The sequence below is a fragment of the Pituophis catenifer genome, unplaced genomic scaffold (genome assembly GCF_029215685.1).
Source record: "Pituophis catenifer annectens isolate HBS135680 unplaced genomic scaffold, rPitCat1.0.hap2 SCAF_3, whole genome shotgun sequence".
Lineage (NCBI taxonomy): Eukaryota > Metazoa > Chordata > Lepidosauria > Squamata > Colubridae > Pituophis > Pituophis catenifer.
Genome location: NW_027256883.1, coordinates 94,800,412 through 94,824,369, shown reverse-complemented (window position 1 = coordinate 94,824,369; position 23,958 = coordinate 94,800,412). Strand labels below are relative to the sequence as shown.

At 35.6% G+C, this 23,958-nt stretch overlaps 1 protein-coding gene across 1 annotated transcript in view; it reads left to right on the top strand.

Moving 5' to 3' along the window:
• CFAP61 (cilia and flagella associated protein 61) overlaps positions 1-23,958 on the top strand; it is a 152,079-nt gene that overhangs the window by 32,477 nt on the left and 95,644 nt on the right. Inside the window, exons 7-13 of the mRNA XM_070940797.1 lie at positions 2,171-2,245; positions 15,657-15,844; positions 18,473-18,512; positions 19,381-19,520; positions 21,753-21,879; positions 23,093-23,170; positions 23,568-23,774. Coding sequence (XP_070796898.1) covers positions 2,171-2,245; positions 15,657-15,844; positions 18,473-18,512; positions 19,381-19,520; positions 21,753-21,879; positions 23,093-23,170; positions 23,568-23,774 — 855 coding nt within the window. The remainder of the gene's footprint in view (positions 1-2,170; positions 2,246-15,656; positions 15,845-18,472; positions 18,513-19,380; positions 19,521-21,752; positions 21,880-23,092; positions 23,171-23,567; positions 23,775-23,958) is intronic.

Genomic DNA, 23,958 nt, shown 5'->3' with positions numbered 1-23,958 from the left:
TCTGGGGATTCCGCTAGTGATTCAGCTCTTTTTGGGTAGCGATGGCGATCATGCCTGCTGCTCTGCTGTCGGTTCTTTGCTCATCCTTCGTCGCCAGTGTTAGATCGGCGCCGGAAAGAAACGCAACTCAGCTGTTGTCCATTCAGCACTTTATTGGAATAGTAAGACAGACTGCTGGCTGGGGCTGCCGAGCCGCCTTCTATGCATCTCAGGCATGCCCAGCCAGCCAATGACAGTTGTTAAACTTCCCGCCAGTGGAATCAACCAATCCCCTGGCGGATGTCCTTATAAGGACATAACAATATGTATACATTACAGAGGTATCCTAAAAGAAATTAAAATGTTAACTTCCTTAGATTGTTCCAGACTGGAAAGTCTGAAAGCTGTGTGCATCCTTTTTAAACTTCTAAACTTTCTTTTCAGTATGTATATCAGGTCAAGGCTGGGGTAGGCACTTTTGAGTGCTATCTATGGAGAGTGAAATTTGAATTAGACTACTTGAACTCTGCCTTGCCTTTTTATACATATCCATTGCTGCCATGACATGATGATTTCCAAAGCAGATGTGTCACTCCCAGCAGCAGTTCTCCACCATCAGCAAATAGATATTTTCACCAATTCTAATCATTCTCCCACACTCAGCCAACCTTTTTACCCATTACTTGAGGGAGATGGGCAGTTAAGAAGTGTGAAATATAAATAAATATAAAAATATTTTTAAGGCAAAGTTTATACTGTATACATGCCAGTGAGAAAGGCATACCTTAAAAACCGAACAAAAGAAAATACAGGATTAGATCATCCCAAAGATGTTTTTTTCAAGAGGCAACTGGACTTTTCTGGTTTTTCTTTGAAGACATTTCACTTCTCATCTAAGAAGATTTTTCAGCTCTTGGATAAGAAGCGAAACATCTTCAGAGAAAAACCAGAATGTCCAGTTGCCTCTTGAAAAAAAAAAACACCTTTGGGACAACCATGACCTGGATGACTGAGAATCTCCATAGACATACAGGATTAGATGAGTCTTTAGTTTGACTCAGAAAGGTTATATAAGGAACAAGCCTTGAAACATTCTGAGTCTTCTGACCACAGAAAATAATGGAAGTTGAAACTCCCTCCTAGGTCCCTTCTTTTTCATTTCAGATCCTCAAGGTAGTGAGCTGCTAATCTATACTATTTTCATACAACCTTGAGAAAAAGTGGCCAATGAGATGTCTTTTTCAGAATTAAATGAAAATATTTGTTAAAATTCATTGTTCCTTGCTTGGCTGTATATAGAGTAGAGATAATAAAAAAGAATGCTTGAAATTGTTTACAAAAAATATGAAAACCAGAAAAAAATACATTATTCTAATATTTTACTGCATTTGCCAGGCTGTATTTTTCCTCAAAACCAACCAAGAATTTGTATTTTCAGCATTCATATTGAGCTCAGTATCAACAAGAAGGCGTGCAGAGTTCATTGCAAGCATATTATACACAGAAATCCAGTAGTCTTTTTCTATGCTTGATCATAGCCAAAAGGCCAAGGTGACCATGGTGAGCTGGACAAGTGAGATGGTTGCAGCCAGCCAGATGTGGCAAGTTGTCCTATTCCATCTTCATTTAGCAACCACAATTGGGCTGGTAATTGAGTTTTAAGTATAGTGGTTGCTAAGTGAAATCACTACTTATCATCCTACTTCAACAGTCCTTTGCTTTTCAGAAAGTTGAAAATGCAAGGGTTGACTGTAAAATTACTTCTTCATCACTGTTGTAATCAAGAAGCATTGCCAAACAAGGTAGCTGCTAAATGAGGACTACCTGTATACATTGTTGGGAGATGAGAACTCCTCAGTTCTAAAGCATTCTAAATCATGCATTGAGATTGCATGTGTATAGAATCCCTCATTTCATTTCTCAGAATATTACAATGCAATTTTCTGATAAAACCCTTATTAAAATGTGTGTTCAGAAATGAAAATATTGCCAATGTGTATGTCTACTACACAAAAAGTGATGACTACAACATTTCATAATCCCATAAGGTCTGCTATGGCTTCCAAAAGAATGCACCAATACTATTGATTAGCTATGACCAGAAACTCAAATATTGTTTTTAGGACATAACAGAGAAGTATAAATACTGTTAACAGATTTTTTCCCTCCCCTCCAATTTGTATTCTGACAGAGAACCAGCAAAATTGGAAGCATCTTTTCTCAAGTTTCAAATGCAAGTGCAGCACTATCTAAAGAAAGTATTCAGGCAAGTCCTCTGAATCTGATATTTTGGACTCTTAATCTTTTATATCTTACTTATTTATATTGTCTGCATCTACTGTAGGTTTATTTATATCTTCTAAATCTAAGTTTAGAACTAGATAAAAGTTTGAGTCATGTGTAGCAATAAATTACAGAGGTGGCCAGAGAATTTTAGCAATGCATAATACCAGTATGATGCTTTCTGATGCTAAGTCATAAATTTGTTGTAATTCTAGCTTTTGGGGGACATCTACATTTCTCTGTCTCTTGGTGCTTTACTTCATTTCTTTTACATTTTAAAAATATTTTTCTTATTTTGATTATCTGTAATTTCCTCTTAATATTTTTTATTTCAAAGTTCATTTCTTTTCTTACTCTCATTTTCTGTAGATTCTGAATTCATTATGCTTTATGTAAAGTGTAAGATTATTACCCAATTTACTATTTTCTCCATTATATATTCATTCAAAATCATTCTAGAAGAATAAGAGACCTTGACTATGTGTCAGAATGGTCAAACAATTGGCAACTCCAAATCTCCCAACAAATGCTCTGTCTTACACATTGGCAAAAAAAATCAGAACACAAAATACAAGCTAGGCGGATATGACCTCGTAGATGACCCTCACTCTTTCAAGGACCTTGGTGTACTCATCTTTAAGTGCCAGAGCCCACTGTAACAGCATTGCCAAAAAGGCATTAAAAGTTGTTAACCTAATCTTGTGAAGCTCTGGTAATATTGTACTGCAAACTAGGACATACAAAACCTTTGCTAGACCAATTCTTGAATACAGCTCATCTGTCTGGAACTCGCACTGCATATTGGACATTAATACAATTGAGCGAGTCCAGAGATATTTCACAAGAAGAATCCTCCTCTGCTCACCAGGCTTGAAATTTTGGGCTTAGACAATTTAGAACTACACTGCCTTCAGTCTGACCTAAACGTAGTATACAAAATTATCTGCTACAGTGTCCTCCTACCTGTCAATGACTACTTCAGCTTCAACCTCAACAATACATGAGCACACAATAGATACAAACTTAAGGTAAACTGCTTCAAATACAATTTCAGCAACAGAGTGGTCAATGCCTAGAATGCACTACCTGACTCTGTGGTTACTTCCCCAAACCCCCATAACTTTAACCTTAGACTGTCTACTGTTGACCTCACCCCATTCCTAAGAGGTCTGTAAGGGGCGTGCATAAGCACACCAATGTGCCTATTGTCTGTGTCCTACTGCCCCCATTTATCCATATCCATTTCTTGTATTCATAATCGTGTTTATACTTATATCTGTTATCTTATATATGCTTGACAAAATAAAATAAATAAAAATAAATAAATAAATAAATAAATAAATAAAAAAATAAAAAAATAAAAAAATAAATAAATAAAATTTGAATCAAACAGGCTTAAATATTCCATTCACATATGGAGGATCATTACCCCAAGTCCCATAGGTTGCACAGCATCCTTTAAAGCATATTAAACTATTATTACTTTAAATTAATAGGGGCTGGATCTTTGCCCCTGCATTTGGATATTTTTTTCAGCTCTTTTGAAGAATATAAGAATTTCAGGAAAAAATAGGGTTGTCCCTTGTCGCCATTGTTGTTTATTTTAACTTTAGAAGTTTTGTTGAATAAGTTACATGACTCTGATAAAATAAAAGGAATTGTAATTAGACAGCAGGATTATAGATTAAGAGTGTTTGCAGATGACCTGGTTGTTACTTTATCTCAACCTATAGTAGCGGCTCCTGATATGTTGGACATAGTAGCTCAATATGGCAAAGTATCTGGATTTAAAGTAAATCTACATAAGACAAAGATGATAACTAAAAATATGTCCATAACTCAAAGAGAAGACTTAGGAAGAATAACGGGGTTTGAAATAGTTAAAAAGCTTAAGTATCTAGGAGTATATATTGCAGCCTCAAACACGAAATTGTTTAAAAATAATTATGAAACTCTTTGGCAAAAAGTACAGAAAGAAATGGAAAATTGGAAAAAGTTACAACTATCATTACTGGGAAGGATAGCAGCAATAAAAATGAATGTACTACCTAGGTTTTTATTTTTGTTTCAAATGATACCAGTGCTTAAGAAAGATGGAAATTTGATGGAATGGCAGAAAGAGGTTAATACTTTCATCTGGGCTGGGAAGAAACCAAGAGTGAAACTGAAAATTATACAGGATATACGTGAGAGAGGAGGTCTTAAAATGCCTAACTTAAGATTGTATTATGAAGCAGCTGCTTTATCATAAATTAGTGATTGGTTTAACTTAACTGAAGAAAGAATGTTAAACATAGAAGGTTATGATTTGTTATATGGATGGCATGCTTATTTGTTATATGAAAAAAAAGTGAATAAAGTGTTTAAGGGTCATATACTTAGAAATGCGTTGTTGAGGGTTTGGAAAAAGTACCAATATAAACTAAATTATAAGATACCCATATGGGCAAATCCCAGACATGCAATAGAAAATATAAGTATAGAGCAAAAAACAGAGGTGATTACTTATAAAGAGCTTCTTTTTTTGGAAAGGGGTAAGTTGCAACTGAAATCTTTAGATGAATTAAAAGAAGAAGGGATAATTTATACTTGGTTTCAGTATGGTCAGCTTCAAGCTAGATGGAGGGAAGATCAAAAATTTGGTGTTATGCAAAATGAGGAAAATCTGGTGAAACAGATTAGAGATCGAAGTCAGATGCATATTAAAAGGTTGTATAATGCTTTATTGGAAATAGATTCAGAAACGGAATTGGTTAAGGATTTTATGATAAAATGGGCACAAAACTTTCAGGAACCAGTGATGATGGAAACGTGGGAAAAGATTTGGGTCAGAAATGTTAAATTTACGCAAGCACAAAATTTGAGAGAGAATTTTTATAAAATGTTTTATAGATGGCACTTAGATCCTAAAAAATTATCATGTATGTCCTCGAATTTACAAGCTAAATGTTGGAGATGTGAATGTAATGATGCAACCTATTATCATATATGGTGGACCTTTAAGAAAATCAAGGCATTTTGGATAAAAATTTGGTGGATGATGCAGAATATTCTGAAAAGAAGGTTGAAATTTACTCCTCAATTGTTCCTTTTGGGTATAACTACGCACTGTACAGTATCAGAAACTAAATTGATTTTGAATTTAATATCAGCAGCTAGGCTGTTGGTAGCGCAATATTGGAAGAAGGACTCTTTGCCTACTATTGAAGAGTGGATACTGAAAGTAACGAACCTAGCAGAAATGGCGAAAATCTCAGCGTACTTGAAGGACTATACACAAGAAAGATACGTATCGGAATGGAGAAGATGGATTGATTATATTCAAAATAAGTATCAGACAAGAAAATATCAAATAGCTTATGAATGAACGTTAAGTATTAGAAGTATTATGTTATCTATAGTGGAGTTAAGGTTTCAGGGGGGGAGTTAGTAGTCTGAGGATAAGTAGGTTAATCTAGTTTATGATTGTTAAATGAAATACCTTGTATTTTGCTCTGGGAAGTCTGGGGGGGAGGGTGGGATGAGGGGAGGGAAAGGGTGGGGGGAACATGGGTGGGAAAAAAATTTTTGTTTTTTTTTTGTAAAACTTTTCAATTAAAAAAAAGAATTTCAGGAAAAAATGAAATGCAGTAGAGATCACCTTTCCTTAGATAATTTCTCTCTTCCTTTATAAAACGCCATACTCACTAGTACAATGTTCCACCCTTATTTGTGTGTCTATATTTTTCTTGACTATACACCGCCTTGAGTCCTACGGGAGAAAGGCGGTATAGAAATATAATAAATAAATAAATAAATAAATAAATAAATAAATAAATAAATAAATAAATAAATAAATAAATAAATAAATAAATAAATATTGTTTTTCCAAGGAAAAAAAATGACCTGGCCTCAAAACATATATTGTCAATGAGGCAAAATGGAGATGGTAAGGCATTTTTCTTGGAAATAGAGGTGAAGATGAAGGCAAACCTCATGTTCCTACTAATAAATAGAAATATAACTTCAATGTAAGTTCTGTAAACTTGAAGACAGAAGCCTTAACATTGAAGTTTACAGAAAACACACAGATCAGTATTTACATTTTGATTTTCACCATAAAGTGGAGCTCAAAATGGGAGTGATCAAAACCTTACACCACCAGGCTGAAAGTTTGTCCATCAGTGAAGAGGGAAAAGAAAAAGAATTAAAACATGTCAAGGAATCCTTCACAATTTATGGTTATTCTAACTGGGTGTTCATCAAATCCAGAAAAATATCCAGCAGGAGTTCTTCCATTACAGACAAAGAAGAGAACAACAAACATAGCAACATTGTCATTCCATAGGTTGCAGGAATATCTGAAAAGCTCAGGAAGATTTTCGACCAGGAGGATTTTTCATCAGGTTCGCCTGATTCGCCAGTTGCGTCCCTTTCTGGATCGGGACTCCCTACACACAGTCACTCATGCCCTCGTCACCTCCCGCTTGGACTATTGTAATGCTCTCTACATGGAGCTCTCCTTGAGGAGCACACGGAGGCTCCAACTGGCACAGAGTGCGGCCGCGCGGGTGGTTATGGGAGCAACATGGCGCTCCCGTGTAACACCTCTCCTGTGCGAGCTGCACTGGCTCCCGGTGGTCTTTTATTTATTTATTTATTTATTTATTTATTTATTTATTTATTTATTTATTTATTTATTTATTTGATTTATATGCCGCCCTTCTCCGGAGACTCAGGGCAGCTTACAATGCGTTAAGCAATAGCCTTCATTCTTTTGTATATTTTTATACAAAGTCAGCTTATTGCCCCCACAAACTGGGTCCTCATTTCACCTACCTTAGAAAGGATGGAAGGCTGAGTCAACCTTGAGCCTTGGAGAGATTCGAACCAGCAGAAATTGCAGGCAGCTGTGTTAATAACAGGGTGCACTAAACCACTAAACCACTGTACTATCAAGGCTCATCTTCTGTGTGTGCTTCAAGGTTTTGGTTACCACCTTTAAAGCGCTCCATGCCTTAGGACCTGGTTATTTACAGGACCACCTACTACCACAAATAGCCTCCCACCGGCCGGTACGCTCTCATAAAGAGGGGCTCCTCCGGGTGCCGTCAGCCAAGCAGTGTCGACTGGCGGCCCCTAGGGGGAGGGCCTTCTTTGTGGGGGCACCCACTATCTGGAACGAGCTCCCCCCGGAGATACGGAGGATCCCAGATCTGCGCACCTTCCACCTTGCTCTTAAGACCCTCTTATTCCAGCAAGCCGGCCTGGCCTAATTTTTCTCCCCTTTTTTTAAAATTTTAAATTGAAATTTTAATTTGTTTTAAATTTATTGGTATTTTAATTGTCGTGGGCCAAATTATTTAATTTGGTTTTAAATTGTTTTTAACTTTTGTATTTCTGTATTTTATCCTGTGCCTGTTCACCGCCCTGAGTCCTTCGGGAGTAGGGCGGTATACAAATTTAATAAAACTAAACTAAAACTAAACCAGCAGAACAAGTACACTTTAAACCCAAGAATACACAGGCGGAATCCACCCCAAGAATAAAATACACAGACAAAAACTGAACAATGTGATATATGCAGTACAATGCAGTGAGACATGTGCAGATGTGTACATTGATGAAACAAAACAACCACTTCACAAGTGTATGGCACAACATAGGAGATCAAACCCATCAGGATAAGATTCAGCATTTGAAAAACAAAGGTCACTCTTTTGAAGACAGCAAAGTCCACATTTTGGACAGAGAGGATCACTGGTTTGAAAGAGGTGAAAAAGCCATTTGCAGCAGTGCCAAGAAGATTCCACAACCAATTGCATCCTGAGGGCAAAGATAAACCTCCAAGTGGCTTCAAGAGCTCTCACAGAGAGTGCTAATGGACCAGATGACTGCAAAGAAATACAATCTTTCTATCACCCCCTAATCCGATCAGAACCTATCCTATCCTCCCCACCACCCAGTCTCAACTATCAGACTGGGTGGTGGGGAGGATAGAATAGGAAAAAGTACCTCTTTTTCCATCCTTCCCCCTTCCTCCCCCCGATGAAGTTTCTTGGATGAGAAATGAAATGTTTTGTTCTTCCTCAAGGGAAAAAACAGTCCAGTTGCCTTTTGAAAAAAAGCTCTTTTGAGACAACTATGACCTGGATAACTGAGAATTTCCATAGGCAGTTTAGATTTCCACTACTTTAAATTTATGCTTGGGCATTCTCAGTATTTTATATATTTCATTCCAGATTAATCTATGTTTTCTTTTAAATGTAAACAACAAAGAATTTAGGAAACAAAAAATGGTTATGAATATGTACAAAAGTTTTGAACGTTTCCTAGGATCCCTCCCTTATTAAATAACATTTGTAAGTTTTCATAAAACCAATCCTGGAGATTTTTGCCCCAAAAGATGTACACGCATAGCATCCATGCATGTGAATATGCAAGAATTGTTTCAGACACCATACTCCAAAAAAGAAATAATTTAATTACTTATTAGTGGTTAACGTTTAAAGGTTAAAGGCAATTTAAAGTTAATTGCTTTTAAAATGAAGCATCCTATTTGTGTAAGTGACCTTTTGTGGTTATATACAAATACCAATCATTTTCACATAGAAACTGCATATATACAAGGAGACATACACAATTCTAGAAAGAGAGATTACAAAAATCTGGGTGGAGTAATCGTAAATATATTTCTCTTTAGTTAAGTTCCCATTGAGTTCAAGGCTCTTATTACCAGAAATTAAAAATAGGAAGCTTCTGTGATAGAGAAAGATTTGATTACTTCAACATTCTCTACCTAACTAAGGTAGAAACTGGGAAATAAATCTTTTTTCTACTTGCAAAAGGAAATATCAAAACAATCTAGGAATCAAACACAAGAAAATGTATACACTCTCACTCTGTAATTAAGTCTCACTGAATTCAGTAATCCTTCACAGATATACATGCATATTCAAAGAGGATAACAACCTAAGTCACCCCTCTCTTTGATTCACTGATTAAAGGTGAATATCTGTAGTAAAGAGCCGCTCCATAGAAGCTGTTAGATGATCCGGATTTTCAAAATCCTTATTTATGTGAAGAACTTTCATGGATAAAGTAGTCTCTCCCCTACAAACATTTACCTCCTATACATAGAAGACATCAGAAGAGGAGAAGTCTAGTATCCTAGTATTCTACATCTCCTATGACATTACAGCAGTGGGTTCTTCCCTTCTTCTGTGTTCCTTTCAGTCAGCAAATTTGCACTTTCTACCTACTGTTTTCAATGGGGTCTGTTCTATTTCAATAGCCTTTCTACTTTCAGCTAAAGTAAAATGATATGCCCAGTTTTGAGAGGCAATTATTAGAGAAAATGCTTATCTTTGGGGGTAAGAGAAAACTTATCCAATGCCATAAAATATTTTTTGAGATTAATTTGATCCAGAAAATATATTAATATTGAGATACCATGTTTCCCTGAAAATAAGAATTTTTTTTGAACTCTGAAATAAGCGCTTGGTCTTATTGCCATGCACTCAAAAGTCCGATTGGGCTTATTATCAGGGGTGTCTTTATTTTTGGGGAAACAGGGTATTAATCACGTAGCCCATTCCAGTTGTTTTTTTAGTACTGTAACAAATTTATCTGAAGTGCACATTCACAATCTTGAGCTTTTTTATTTACTTTCTCCCTATTGCAAATTCAGTATGTTCTCTTTCAGTATGATATTTCAAAAAGTATTTCTTATTTTTGAAATGTAGACTTGTCAATACATTATTAGGATATTGTAAATGTTTCCATTATTTTTATTGTCCTATTATTTCTGCTTAAAATTATTCAGTAGAATGTTTTGATTCTAGATGCATTTCTTCTAGTACATAGGAATTCACTGGTTTGACAATAATTAATTTAATTAAAGATGATTAGTATAAATAATTAGTTGGATCTTGCTGGTTGGCTTGTGTACAGTAATATACTGTAGAAACTTCTGATCTACCATTTAACTATTTTGAGATTTCAAAATACACATCTTCATTACCACAAGAGTAAAGTCACATCTGTTGACTCCATGTATTGCCTCATTAGAATAATTAGCATGACAGATTTTGTAAAAGTGTCCACTCTTCTTGCAATAATTACATTGAACCCCCTTAGCAGGACACTATATAGGTAGCATAGAAGATGCCATGAAATGGCAGAGTCAATGGTTCTCCAACCATTGACTCTGTTACATTGCCTGCTTTTTAAATATTACATTTTAAAATACTTTTCTATATTTATAGCCATATAAATATTTTATTATATTATCTCATTCATTATTTATACCAAGTTAACTTTATATAAGCTCATTATTTTGGTTTCTTCCATAGCTCTGTCTATTCATGTTGAATGAGCACAGCTGTTACTTTTATTATTATTTATTTCAATTTATATACCCCCCAACTTCAATGGACTCTTACTTTTCCTACAGTAAGTTCCAAAACTAAATATTCTCAAATTGGGCCATAGCTTTTTTCCAATTAACTTAACTATTCAAATCAATTATTTCTGTTAAAATAACAATGTATTGTAATATTGATTGTTTGATCTTTTGTTCACACCAATTAAATTTATCATTTTCTTTCTACATGTTCTTACATTAAAAATATATGAGTGCCATCTTATCTATCAATTTCTAAGAAAAAAGTATAAAATACATACAGCATTTTTTTACTTTTAAGGAGTAAGTCATGCACTTTTTCTTGCTTTTCTTTCACATTGTAAAGAGATTGCTTTGAAAGATCTGAATCCAAACAGAAGGATTCTGTTAATTGGAATATTACAGAATTTCCAATTGGAAATTCATACAGGCGTCAAAGAAATGGAGCTGGAAAGTTCACAGGTAAAATCATCCTTCATTACCAAAATATTGCATCCCTATAATTGAAAAAAGAATGCATTTATTCAATCAACTTTCCTAGTAATCAAAAGTGAAAAGAGATGGCTGGTCTCTCCATGTGTATTCAAATGTGTTAGCAAAGACTATTTTACTTACCGTATTTCCCCGAAAATAAGACCCTGTCTTATATTGTTTTTAGAATAAGCTTCCTGGGTCTTGACAAGATGACACTGTCTGATTAAAGGAACTCAGAGGGTATCAAACCCAGTATCAGCCATGCACTTAGTATCAGCAATAGGCAGTTCCTCAAATAATTGGGCCCTAACATGTACAGCTTTATAGGTCATAACTAGCACTTTGAAGCAAACTGGCAACTAGGTTACATGGGTGTATCAAGGCAAATCTATCACTGCCTGCACCTCTGCATTGTAGCCTGATTGATGTTTTGAAACGGTTTTTAAAGGCAAACCCCATGTTCATTGCATTACAGTAGGAAAGCCATGGGCTGATTACATAGTTTTTGAGTGTAGGGAGCCAAAGAGGAACAGAAACTGCTTCTGAATTAGCAGGTCTTCTAATTCCTTCAGACAAAGTCTTCTTCTTCTCCTTCTCCTTCTCCTTCTCCTTCTCCTTCTCCTTCTCCTTCTCCTTCTCCTTCTCCTTCTCCTTCTCCTTCTCCTTCTCCTTCTTCTTCTTCTTCTTCTTCTTCTTCTTCTTCTTCTTCTTTGTCTTCCTCCTCCTCCTCCTCCTCCTCCTCCTAGCGTATTCCCACAGGTGCAGAGTTCGCTTTTCGGATCACTAATGCCACTTTGCACAATCAGCTGCGTTTCCAGGGTGCAGGCTTGCGGCTTGCATATCTTTGTTGATGGTGTCTTGCCATCTCTGTTTTGGATGCCCATGAGGTCGCTGGCCATTGACTTGTAGTTGTTAGGCAGTCTTGGCCACGGTGGAAGGTGTTGCTCTCTGGACATGTCAATACCAGCGGAGTCGGCCTTCTCTCATCTGCTCTATAATTGGTGCCACACCAAAATGTTGTCGAATGGTGTCATTTGTAATGTGGTCAAGAAGGAAGATGCCCAATATCCAACGGAACATTCACATTTCCATGGCATGAAGTTTGGACAAAGTGTCCCTACTAAACCAAATGGAGGCATATCTATTTGGAATCAAATGTACTACTTAATAATTAGTTGTATCTGCTGGTCAGAAGCAACTACTGGTATGCAGTATAAATCCCTATTACAGTTTGTCTGGAGACAAGAGCCTTAAGGCATAATGCATACTAAGAAATTGTACAGAAGGGCTCAGTAAGTAGTGTCACCTGGTGGTCATAAATAATAATGTACTAAGAATCCTATCCAAAGTAGGGTCTGTTATGGGATGGTCAGAGATAAAAATGCAAGACTTTCCACTGATTTTGTCCTGATGAAAGGACTGATCTGTTTAAAGACTGGTCTGCTCCCTAATCTTCAAGGTTGCCAGATTTAGCGTATTATAGTATAAAGTCTGAGGAAATTGGGCCTTTGCTCTGACTATGCATTGCACAGGGTTTGGCAATTTATTTAACTTTTGTTAAACTTTTGCACAGGATTCAGAAACAAAGAAGATGTAGCAGCTACATTTGACAGGATATAGATGTGGGAGTTCTGATCATTCCTGTCCTCTGCCCATTGGACAATCTTCATACCATTCTCTTCTTAATATAATTACTGTACATTTTTTAATAATTGATTAAGCAGTTAGACACAAGTTAAAGAGGAGGAGAGAGGAGAATTCTTCCCCCTACTTTTCATTCTTAGTAAATTACATTAATTACTTCATTTCTCTCTTCCATGAAAATACTCCCTTCCCAATAAAGGACTGTTTATTTGTTGGACTAGTTATTTATTTATTCAGGCTTATAAATAACTTCATTTACAACTGAGTGAGCGGTGTACTCTCCATCCATACTAAAGGTTAAAATAACATAGTAATGTTACATAATTAGTAATCCTGTTGTGCTGAACAAATATTCACTAATATAGATAGTCATACAATAAAGGGGGAGGGGATATCCACTTTATAGAGATACTCAATGGCTAACTGAAACATAACTTAATGGTTTTCCTAAATTTCAGAAGAGTTGGAACTGTTGTAATCATGGGGAACGGGTGGCAGCAGAGAAGGTTCATTTCTTAGGTCCCTGGTGGTAACATTTTCTAGAAGAAGGGACTTAAACAGAGTCTTCTTTTCCAAATACCACTGGGAGCAAGTGGGTTCAATGATGGTAATCAATCAAGGACTACCTGTATTAAAGTCATTCCAAGGCTCCTAGCACCTCCTCTTTTGTGACCTTGCTAATAGAAGGGCTGCCATCAATCTTCAAAGCCTCACTATTCTCGCATAACAGAGCTTTGGGGTCTTGATTTCTAGACCTAGAATAATGTGAGAAATCCTCAGGCTCTCTGCTGTTTTCAGAACAAGTGCCTGAAGCATTATTTCAACATCAGTAGCAGGTAAATACACAGATAAAAAACTTGTAGGATGATAACCAATGTATAGTGATGGAAGAAACCAGGAAACCTCTAGGCCTCCCTTAGGCATGAAAGCTAGTTTTGTGACTTTGGGCCAATCTCTGTGTCCAACCCTCTGTGCCCAACCCTCTGTGCCCAACCCACCTCACAGGACTGTTATTAAGATAAGGTAAGGTAGGACAGGACAGGACAGGATAGGATAACATAACTTTTATTGTCATTTTTTTACTGTGAGCATACTGGCCAACATTAAAAATTAAATTCTGTTGTGAGGAAAATAAGCAAGAGTATTAGATATATTCGCAAAAAGTAGTAGTTCCATCATTTAGGGAATTACATTTGGTGGGTCCTAGAGAGAAGGCCTTCTCAGCTGTGATGCATTGCTAAATAGCCTCTCCTCGAGATTAAATTGGCACCATTATTCCTCACTTTACAAAGATCCTCAAGACCTGATTGTACCTGATTGTGTGGATGCCAGAGAACTGGCAGACTAGTGAGGCGGCTCCATTATTTGGATGGATGGATGGATGGATGGATGGATGGTACAGCTAGTATAACATTTTGGGTAAAGTTTCCTTCAGCTAAAATCAACCTCATAATTTGCTTCACAGCCAGCTTAGAACCTTCCACTGTCCTGAACTTGACCCATACTTTGGATTGCTGAATCCATCTAGGAGTGGTAAACTTCTATTTTCTATATAACTCCTAACCTATTCCTTTACAGATCTGTAAAGACTTATATCAGAAACATTTAAATTTTCCAGGGAATTATGTTAGCTTAATAGCTTGTCTCTTGCATTACTTTCAATATAAGAATTTTTAAATTTTAAAAAAACTTCCAAAAATTTCAGTTTAATTAGATGCTGCAGCCTCCACACTGACAACATTCTCTGGTAATCCTACACGTGTAGAAATTTGTAGGGCAGCCCCATATTAGATTTGTCCCTGCTTTTACGCATTACTAAAAAAATAGATCTCTGAGGCTGCATGTTCTCAGGTACAAACAATTTTTTAAAAATCTTACCTTTTTTGTCTTTATTAGAATTGATTTGCATATACTGTATCCCATTGCATGGATTGTTTGAAACTGGACACTTATCAAAAAAGTTCATTCTGAATTGATTTGGTGGAAGTATCTAGCTTCACTTTTTTCTTATTTGTTGACTGAAATTTGAACTAATTAAATAAAATGTAGCAGGGATGATGTTCCTCATATAAAAGTACTAGAAAACTGATGATCCACTGCATCTTCCTTTCAGAGATATTTCCTTATCAGATTCTTCAGTGCCTTCAACAATGACAGAACTGCCTTCACTAAAAAAGTTGGGATACATTCAGAGATGTCTCTGCCTTGAAAATAGCCCATGTTGTACTATATGCCACAGTCAAACATCAGCACAGGAAATGTTTTATGACATTTTGTATTATGTCACAAATTGTTTTATGATAATTTTTATGTAATAAAATGTTTTATAAAACTTGCCAAATTTACCAAATTTCAATTTCACAGGAATCGTGGGTCCCAGTTTTGGGAGGCATTCTGTAAATTAGGTATTTGAGGTATCTTGGTTTATGTATTTATATTCTTCCATTACTATTTTGATAAATAACTCAAGGTGGTTAACATACCCAATGCTCCATTCTTCTCCTATTTCCTCACAACAACAATCCTGTGAAAAAAGTTGGACTGAAAGAGATTGATACCCAGTTGCCTTTCATGGCTAAAATGGGACTAGGACTCACAGTTAGTTTCTAGCTTAACCACTACATCAAACTCACCCTCCTTTAATATGTATTTTATTTAATTTTAGTTTATATTTAGTGAGTGTGTACACACACACACACACACACAAACTACACACACAAGCTACACACACACACACACATACGTATATAGATACTGTATAAGATGATGCATATTACCCGTTTTATATCTGTACTCTACTTTTCAAGACGAAGTCTCAAAGATTTTGTGAATAATATTGTGGCACTCTATTATAAATGAAACCAAGCCTCTCTTTTTTTATTTCTTATTGCAGAAAGAGGGAATACTTGCTCAGATTTCATTAGAACTGCCATTAGAAAGTGACCAAAGTAAGGATCTGAAAGCAACTGAAACACCATCTACTACTAGTTTTGAAAGACAACTTTTCCATCCTATATATAAAGGAGAAGTAAATGCATTTTGTATCCAGCTCTTTTGTATTGATGAGCAACATGAAACAAGGCAAGTACATATTACTGTGTTTCCCCCAAAATAAGACCCTCTCTTATATTTTTTTGAATCCTGAGACAAGTGCTTGGCCTTATTGCCTGATTGGGCTTATTATCAGGGGATGTCTTATTTTGGGGGAAACAGGGTAGATACATGATATCAAAGCAATTTATGGGCAAAAATGAATTTCCTGAAACCGGTCATATTTTATATTATTGATCTATGTAATATTCTATTTACTTGAAATAGATATATCTTGCTTATCAAGCTTTTATAAGATCAAGCTAGCTATAATTTATAGGTAGGTAGAAAATAAATAGGACAGTTCACTGTACAGAGAAGTTTAAATGTAAGTATATTGTTGGAACTTGGAAAATAAATATTACTTTTCTGATAAAAGTGGTACCAGTCATTTACTTACATAGGAACATTGAATTGGGATAGCAACCATAGAACATTACAGGAAAGATAGTTGGTCTTGCTTCCTATGCTACTATTACTATAATCCTAGCAATTAACTAACATTTTTATTCTGAAAGAAAGAGTCAGGACAACTTACCTGTCCGTAACTCCTAGTCCCCCTTTCAGGAATGTGTGCAACAATCTGTGATGTCAACAAAATAATGATACATGCAAAGAGACATCATCAAACAAATGTCATTATGATGTACAGAATTTGTGCCTAGCATCTGAATGAATTACTTAATTTGTGGCATTTACATGATGACATTGATACCATTAACCATGAAATCCTGACTGGCTGGCCAGAGTTGGGACATCATAATATGCTGGTTTTCCTTCCACTTCTAGGATCAGTTCCAGTCAGTGTGATCATGTAAGGGGCTATGGGAATAACCTTGAGGAACAGAAAGAACCATGACCAATTCAACAGATAAAATAAATTTGAATCCAAAACAAAAAAGTAGTTTGAGGAAGTATTTCAGACCTGACCCTCCCTCATTCTCACAAAGACAAAGAGAGGGAGAGAGATACATATTCAGATATGCAAGCTTCTGTTATTGTAGTCATATAATGAAAGTAGTAGCTGCATTTATACCTTTGGCTTTCTAATTTGGTCTACCTTAAAAGGCTGACAGATGCGAGGAGAAGTCTGCCCATGGCCTTTCATATGGGGTGCCTCAGGGCTTGACTCATTCTCCACAACCATCTACATGAAAACTCTGGGTGAGGTCATTCAAAGGCGTGGGGTGAGATAATACCAATGTACTGTAATATTCAGCTTTATGTCTCTGCCTCCAGACAGCCACATGACATTAAAGAGATTGGGTTTTAGTGCCTAGAGGCAATAGAGATCTTAATGGGAACGAACAGGGTCTGCATAGCTCAACTTTAGCAAGACACTGTGGCTTTGAGTATCAGGGTCTCTTGATTCTGCTGATTTTCCATCCTTAGTTCTGGATGAGGCTGCACTACTCAAGACAAAATTGATATGCGATTTTGGTGTCATCTTCAATGCACAGTTTTTGTTTGAATAGCAGCCATGGCCTGGGGAACCTTTGCACAGATTAATGTTATGCACCTCTTATGCCTGTTCCTGGATTAGGTGGCACAGTATATAGTAACTCATTCTTTGGTCACCTCCTTAATGCAAGGAACTCTACATACGGCTGTTCCTAAAGAACATCAGTTGTTCCAGAATGTTTTTTTGTTACACATCTGCTTTACAAGTTGCACTGGGTCCAAATTTGCTCCTGGGTAAAGTTGAAAGTGATCATTTATTCTAAAAAGCCATTCATGGTTTGGGGCCAGGGTGTCCACCATGTCATTAAATCAGGTAAATGGGACACGTTCTGGGTCCCATCAATTAGGGATTGTCATCTAACATTGTGCTAACTATACTTCATTTGCAATTTAATTTAATTTAATTTAATTTAAATTTAATTTGATTTAATTTTGCTTCTAATTGAGTCATGAACAATTATTCTTTTGGCCCCAACCGCTTTTCAGAGGGCACTCCCTTATCTGCTTCTCTACAATCAACTGCAACACTTAGCTTGAAAAATGTTGCCCACTGTTAATTTAAAAACAACTTTACCCATTAAACTACCAAACTTAATTGATTTTCTTCCCTCTTCTCTGGGCCTTTCCCTTCATTTCCCTTATTAATTTTGACTTTTGTTTATGTTGTGCTTATGCTGAGAGTCAAATTTCTCCATTGGAGAATGAAATACAGCAAGTAAATTAAGCAGGAAAACAATAGAATTTGGTTATCCCTAATCTTATTTCCACAAAGAAAAATGTGTCCTAGTAGTTTCCTCAAACCGGTCATAATTGAACAATAAGATAAAAGGTATTTTCTACTTAAATGCACACAGGAAGGACCTGTAGAAAAGAATGATGAAGTAAAAGTCAGCTCAAAAAGTGGATGAGAAGTACCGTATTTGTTTGCAGTGAATGGAAGGAGAAAGAAAATGAGGTCATAATTAGGAGACTCTGATGCGAAGGGCAAGAGAATTACTATTACTGACCTTAATGGAATATCCATTAAAGCACTTTGTTGATCAGTTTTTTGGTTTGTGCTTCAGCGTATATTTGGTTTTTAGTTGGGGGATATGGCTAAAATACATTTACATGCTGCAAATACTATGTTTCTGTTAAAGTACTTGGCTTTATTTACAGGTCACTGGATTTCTTACATTTTGTTTTTGAACTTTTCCCAGTAAGTATAACATTTTGGTTTTAAACTCTTCATCCTAAATGTGTATAAAGTAATTTCTTGCAAATTAATTACTAGAATATTATTTGCTAAATGTCATGCTTGTTTGCACAGGGCAACATTGTTTTTGAGGGAAAAATGACCAAATAATTTTTGAATTAATGTAAATATTTTTAGAGGGATTCTAATAAAACTTAATACAAGTCTGCAATGGAATACTCACTGATTTGATTGTTCCTGCTCCTTATCACATTATAATTTGGTGGCACAATGCTAAACCATAAGCAGGACAATTTGATTTATTTATTTCTGTTAAAAATGAGCACCAATACTCACCTCTTCCTTTCTGTTGAGGTAACAACAAACTACCCCAGGTGACCTTTGATGATAGAAAATTGTAGCAACAGTAATAATATTGATTTCTTGCTATAAATATGTATATAAATATAGTATCTATCCATTGGCCTTCAATGCTACCTGATAACCAGCATGAGTTAACAGAGTGCCATCTTAGCAAATGAATATCCTAGGCAGAACTACATGGTGCTTATTTATTTATTAAATTTATATGCTGCCCAGCTTGGAGTTTGAGGAGACTGTGGGCGGCTTTTATTTAGTTAATTCTTTCATGGCTTGGATTCAGAGATTGATTGTACAAGGGAATGGCAGCCTTAGTTTCCTTCCTTGCCCTGCACACGCTTCAACTGCCTACAGTTTGTCCAAGGCCCTGCTGAGAAATCACCGAATGTAGAAAAGTTTAGAAAAGAAGTGGGAAAAGTGAGAAGTGGGAAAAGACTTAACTCTCTTTCTATAATCTTATCTTATATTTTGTATTTGCAGTTCCTTTTTTTTATTTGTTACTACTTTTTAGGACAAAGACTTCTGCATCATCACAGTGCCACATATGGTCCCTGAATTTCACCTGATTCAGAATTTTGTTAGGATTATTCCCTTCTGCAATTGTACACTGGATCAGGAGCTATATGTATTTCACCGATCTGGATTGCTCAAGTTAGTAATACATTTTCTCTCACAACTATTTTCAGATAAAATGTTTTCATTGGAAATTAAGGCATACCATTTCCTACAATGGGAAGCCCTTTAGGCAGATACTGGTGCTCTTGTCACCTGTCGATGGATTACTGCAATGCAATGTATTTGGGACTGCCTCTGAAGATCACTCAGAACTAGCATTTGTCCAAAACACAGCAACACAGACAGTAGATATGCCACATTATACCCAAGTGTCATCCTTGCTTCAGGAACTGCACTAGTTATCAGTTCACTCCTGAGTGCAACTAAAGTGCTGATTATCACCTAGTAAAGCCTTATAAGGCAATGGACCATGCCTTACTGTATAAGGACTAAAATGTAGATTTGTTAAATTCTAATGGACCATCATACAGTATTGTTGGATTAAATGGTGTGTATTGGATTACCAATTTTGCATACTCTGGCTAGAAGCATATCTGGACTGGGAATAACTTTTGAATATGAGTATATCTGTACAGATATTCTTCCCGATATTATGCTCCATCCTATACATAGGTTTGAATACCTATTTAAATGTCACAGAACAGCCATTTTCCAAATATGGCTTACAAAATAGCAAACAAACAAAAATAATGCTAAATTAAATGTTAAAATAGCAGCATAAAACATAAAACCTTAAAATAGCTAAACCACATTAAACAAACAGTATTTTAGCTGTTTCAACATTTGATCCTTTACATGAACCAACAATATGAAAGTATTGATGAGATTTGGTATGAATGAGAAATGAGAGAAAACACATGTGAAATGAGAAAAAATTGGACCACCAGTTTTCATCTGAAGTCTCTCAGATTAAAATATAATTCCTGAAAAAAATATGGATGTGCATGGAAAACTGAGCAGTAATGGAAAAATCTGAGTATAAAAAGCTAGTGCTAATAATCCCTTCTTGATGAAGATATATATAAAAAGCAAAGATCAATGCAATGTGTTTGCACTGTGAAGGTTTAAAAGACATGTGAATAGAAAGTGAGTTGCTGAAAATGGATAAAAGCAAACTGTCTGGAAACAGCATGGGGGCGTGGGGGTAGGAGAACTAAAAGTACGAACTCACCAAGATAAAGGGAAAAGCTCCAAATGAAAACCTGATTGGCAAAGGTGGTAAAAAAAGGAAAAGCCTTATACAATAACCAGAAGATGGCAAATGCAATACCAGGTTTGCTACTTAAGAGAGAGGGCTGGAAAATAATAATACGACGAGGTGTAGCCTGAAATGCTTAATGGATACTTCTCTTCAATTTTGAATGCAAAGCACAATAATAATGTGCCCTTACATCTGGACAGTCAAGTGATTCAGGCTTCTAAAATGAGTTAATTCTTTACTGAGAGGAAAATGAGCATGTACAGACAAGATAGTTTTCTCCCACTTTGTTATTTTCATAATAGGTCTTTTTTTTTTAAGCGCTCCATTTTTAAGTACATTTTTAAGGTTATTTAACCCATTTTGCTTATTATAACTAATTACATATGCAGAAGCTATTTTTATATTATTAATACATATATGCAAGAGATAGAAGCAAATTTTGTATTAACATAAGAGTAAAGCTTTCTTTCTTTTAGAAAAGTACCCATGTTTCAAACCTACTTTCTTTTCAGCTCTTTGTGAAACTTGTTTATGAATAGTAAAAGAAAATAGTCCTGAAAAACAGCAGCAAGATGAAAACAGGTTGAATAATTTTCTAAAATTAGTAGTTTTGTATTGTTAACTGACAGGAGTTTTCTATTTCTTCTGGCAAGAATTCAGCTGGAAATTGAATGAAGTATTAGAAAAGGCATAGATATGAGGCTGATGAAAATTTATAGTGTTGATATGCACTGAGGTGCAATATGTTTAAATTCCCTGTGAATACAGTAATGGGCTCTCAAACCAACTTTGATATGAAAACCCCGTATCATAATTTTTGTTCCCCTACTTCCCACTTTTAACAGTTGTTATTTTATTGTTGTCATTTATTGTTTTATCATTTTAATGTCTAGCGATTTTAATGTTTGTAAAGTCACCCAGAGTTGCCTCTGGACAAGATGGGCAGCACATAAATCAAATAAATAAATAAATCACATTTCCTTTTTTCTTTATAGACAATTATTACCATAAGTTCATTATATATCATGATTGCCTATTCAGGTCTGGGATCTGAAACATTAGATATTAGTAGATATCATTGTTGGAATTAGTTTTGTTTTCCACAGGTCTTTTCGTGTAAGAGCAGCAAAATCTACTGATGTCTTTGCCATTAAAAGACTAATCCAAACCCTGGAATTAAACATAGCTATATTGGATGACCTAAATAACTACTTAGCAGCACGAAGAGATCCAGTAAGTGCTATAATAATATTGGGGGGAGGGAGGTAATAGTGAATGGATTTTATTGTAATTATTTGTAATTCACTCAATAATAGAAATGCTCTGGGCAGATTATAGACTAATTAACACTCTCTTTAAAAAAGAAAGAAACATTATGATGTGAAATTAATAAATCAGATTGAATAGAAAACAGTAAGACGCCTTGGAGAATAAGAATGTCAATGCCTGAACTAACATATATTAATGTACTTGGAGATATGCCTGTCTGGAGAGAAATTCCACAAGCAGGATCCCATATCTAAGGGACCCCTTTTACTTACAGCTGCCTACTTCATTTCATTTCAGGTGTTGAGGGAAAAAACTTTTTTTGTCATCCTCAGTACTCCAGAATAGGTTTACTAAAGAGATCTAAATTATATTTAGTTGAAAGCAGCATGAGTTTTATTCACTGTGCTCTACTTGTTACGGTCTAAACTATTTGAAAAAAATTAATACAAGAAAGAGCCCTTGGGTAGAGTCATGTCAATGGCCTATGTCAACTCCATATGTGTGATTAGCACTTCAACAAGAGCATCAGCCATATCAATTGAAAAATCCACTGGAATTTTCTGGAAAACGTATATTAGCCTAGAGGGATGGATCATTTTAATTAGTTATCCATCTTACATAATACTAAACCTCACCTCAACAGGTAGTAATCGGAACATGATAATAGGATAGATAATATATTTCCATTTTCAGATGATCATCTTTCTGTCTTGTTTAGACAATTTAGGCAATGATGTACTGGGAGAACCCTGTAATTGGCACGCACCATACTGAACTGCCCAAGCAGGCGTATTAAATTCTTTAAAGACCCACTAGATTGAAACTCTTCAACACCGAGTCTGAGATCATCTCTGTCTCTTGTGGATAGCATATAGTACATCAGCGCAATCTCTAAATTGCATTGCCACTAATACAAGACTTACCATCATGTAGAAATACTCCAGTAGACAAGAAGTCTGAAGACTGAGATGTACAGTAAATCTTATGGACTAAAACAATTTTACCAGAACCACCCCATTTTATAGGATGGGAAAAATAGAAGAGGGGTGTGTGTGAGGGGGTGAATGCCACCTTGGGTTTTTGAAGGAAAAGCTGGATAGAAATCCAATCAGTCAGTCAATGTTTTCTGAATTAGTAAAGGGAAAAAAAATGGTACCAACTTACTCGTTTTTTTCAGGATGGGACACCAGTTCAGGCATTTGTAGCAGAGGTTTTGAATCAAATCGTTGGAATATCTATTATTAGAAATGAAATGGTATGTATTCATATTTGCAATTATTCTTATAGATAGGAAAACCCCATTCCTTTTAAACATCTGTGCAACCGCAGCACATTTACAAAGAGTGAAGTTTGCACTGTGATACTCCATCTATCAGCTTCCTGTTTTCATACACACACATATACATCCTGCAGACAATGCTTGAGAAGAATATATATTTGTTTAAATTAAGTTCACATGGTCTGGATCCTAGTTTCCCTCTCACTGCAAGGAGAAATCTGAGGAGAAAAGAAACAAGAAAGAATTTCCAAATGAATGTTTTTCTTAATAGTAGCATATCTTTTTATGCAGGCAGGATATAGTATAGTAAGGATATAGTATTGATGCAGAGATGCAGAATTCCTCCTTAACCACTTCCTGAATTGTTTTCCAGGACATTGAATATATTCGCTCACATTACAACATTGAAGATTTTATCTATTTCAGTCATTATCAGCAGGAAGAACATGGCCATCTTTACCATTTTTCTCTCAATCCAATTTTTCATCATTATGCCAAACATTTTATGAAGGAGATACTTCGGTTAGCCTACAAATCTTGCCTCTATTATCCTATTTATTCCCAACCTATAGAAGGCAAGGTAAGCTGCAAGCTTTTTAAAAATTAATTTTATTTTTTTTAATTGTGTCTTCACTTTTTGGGTTGGTGCACAAAAATAAATATATGCACTTCTAGTATGAACTATATAGTAATTTGTGAAATGGATAAAAGAAAGAATAATGACTTTTAATCAATTATGATAAAATAAAAACTGCAAGACATTT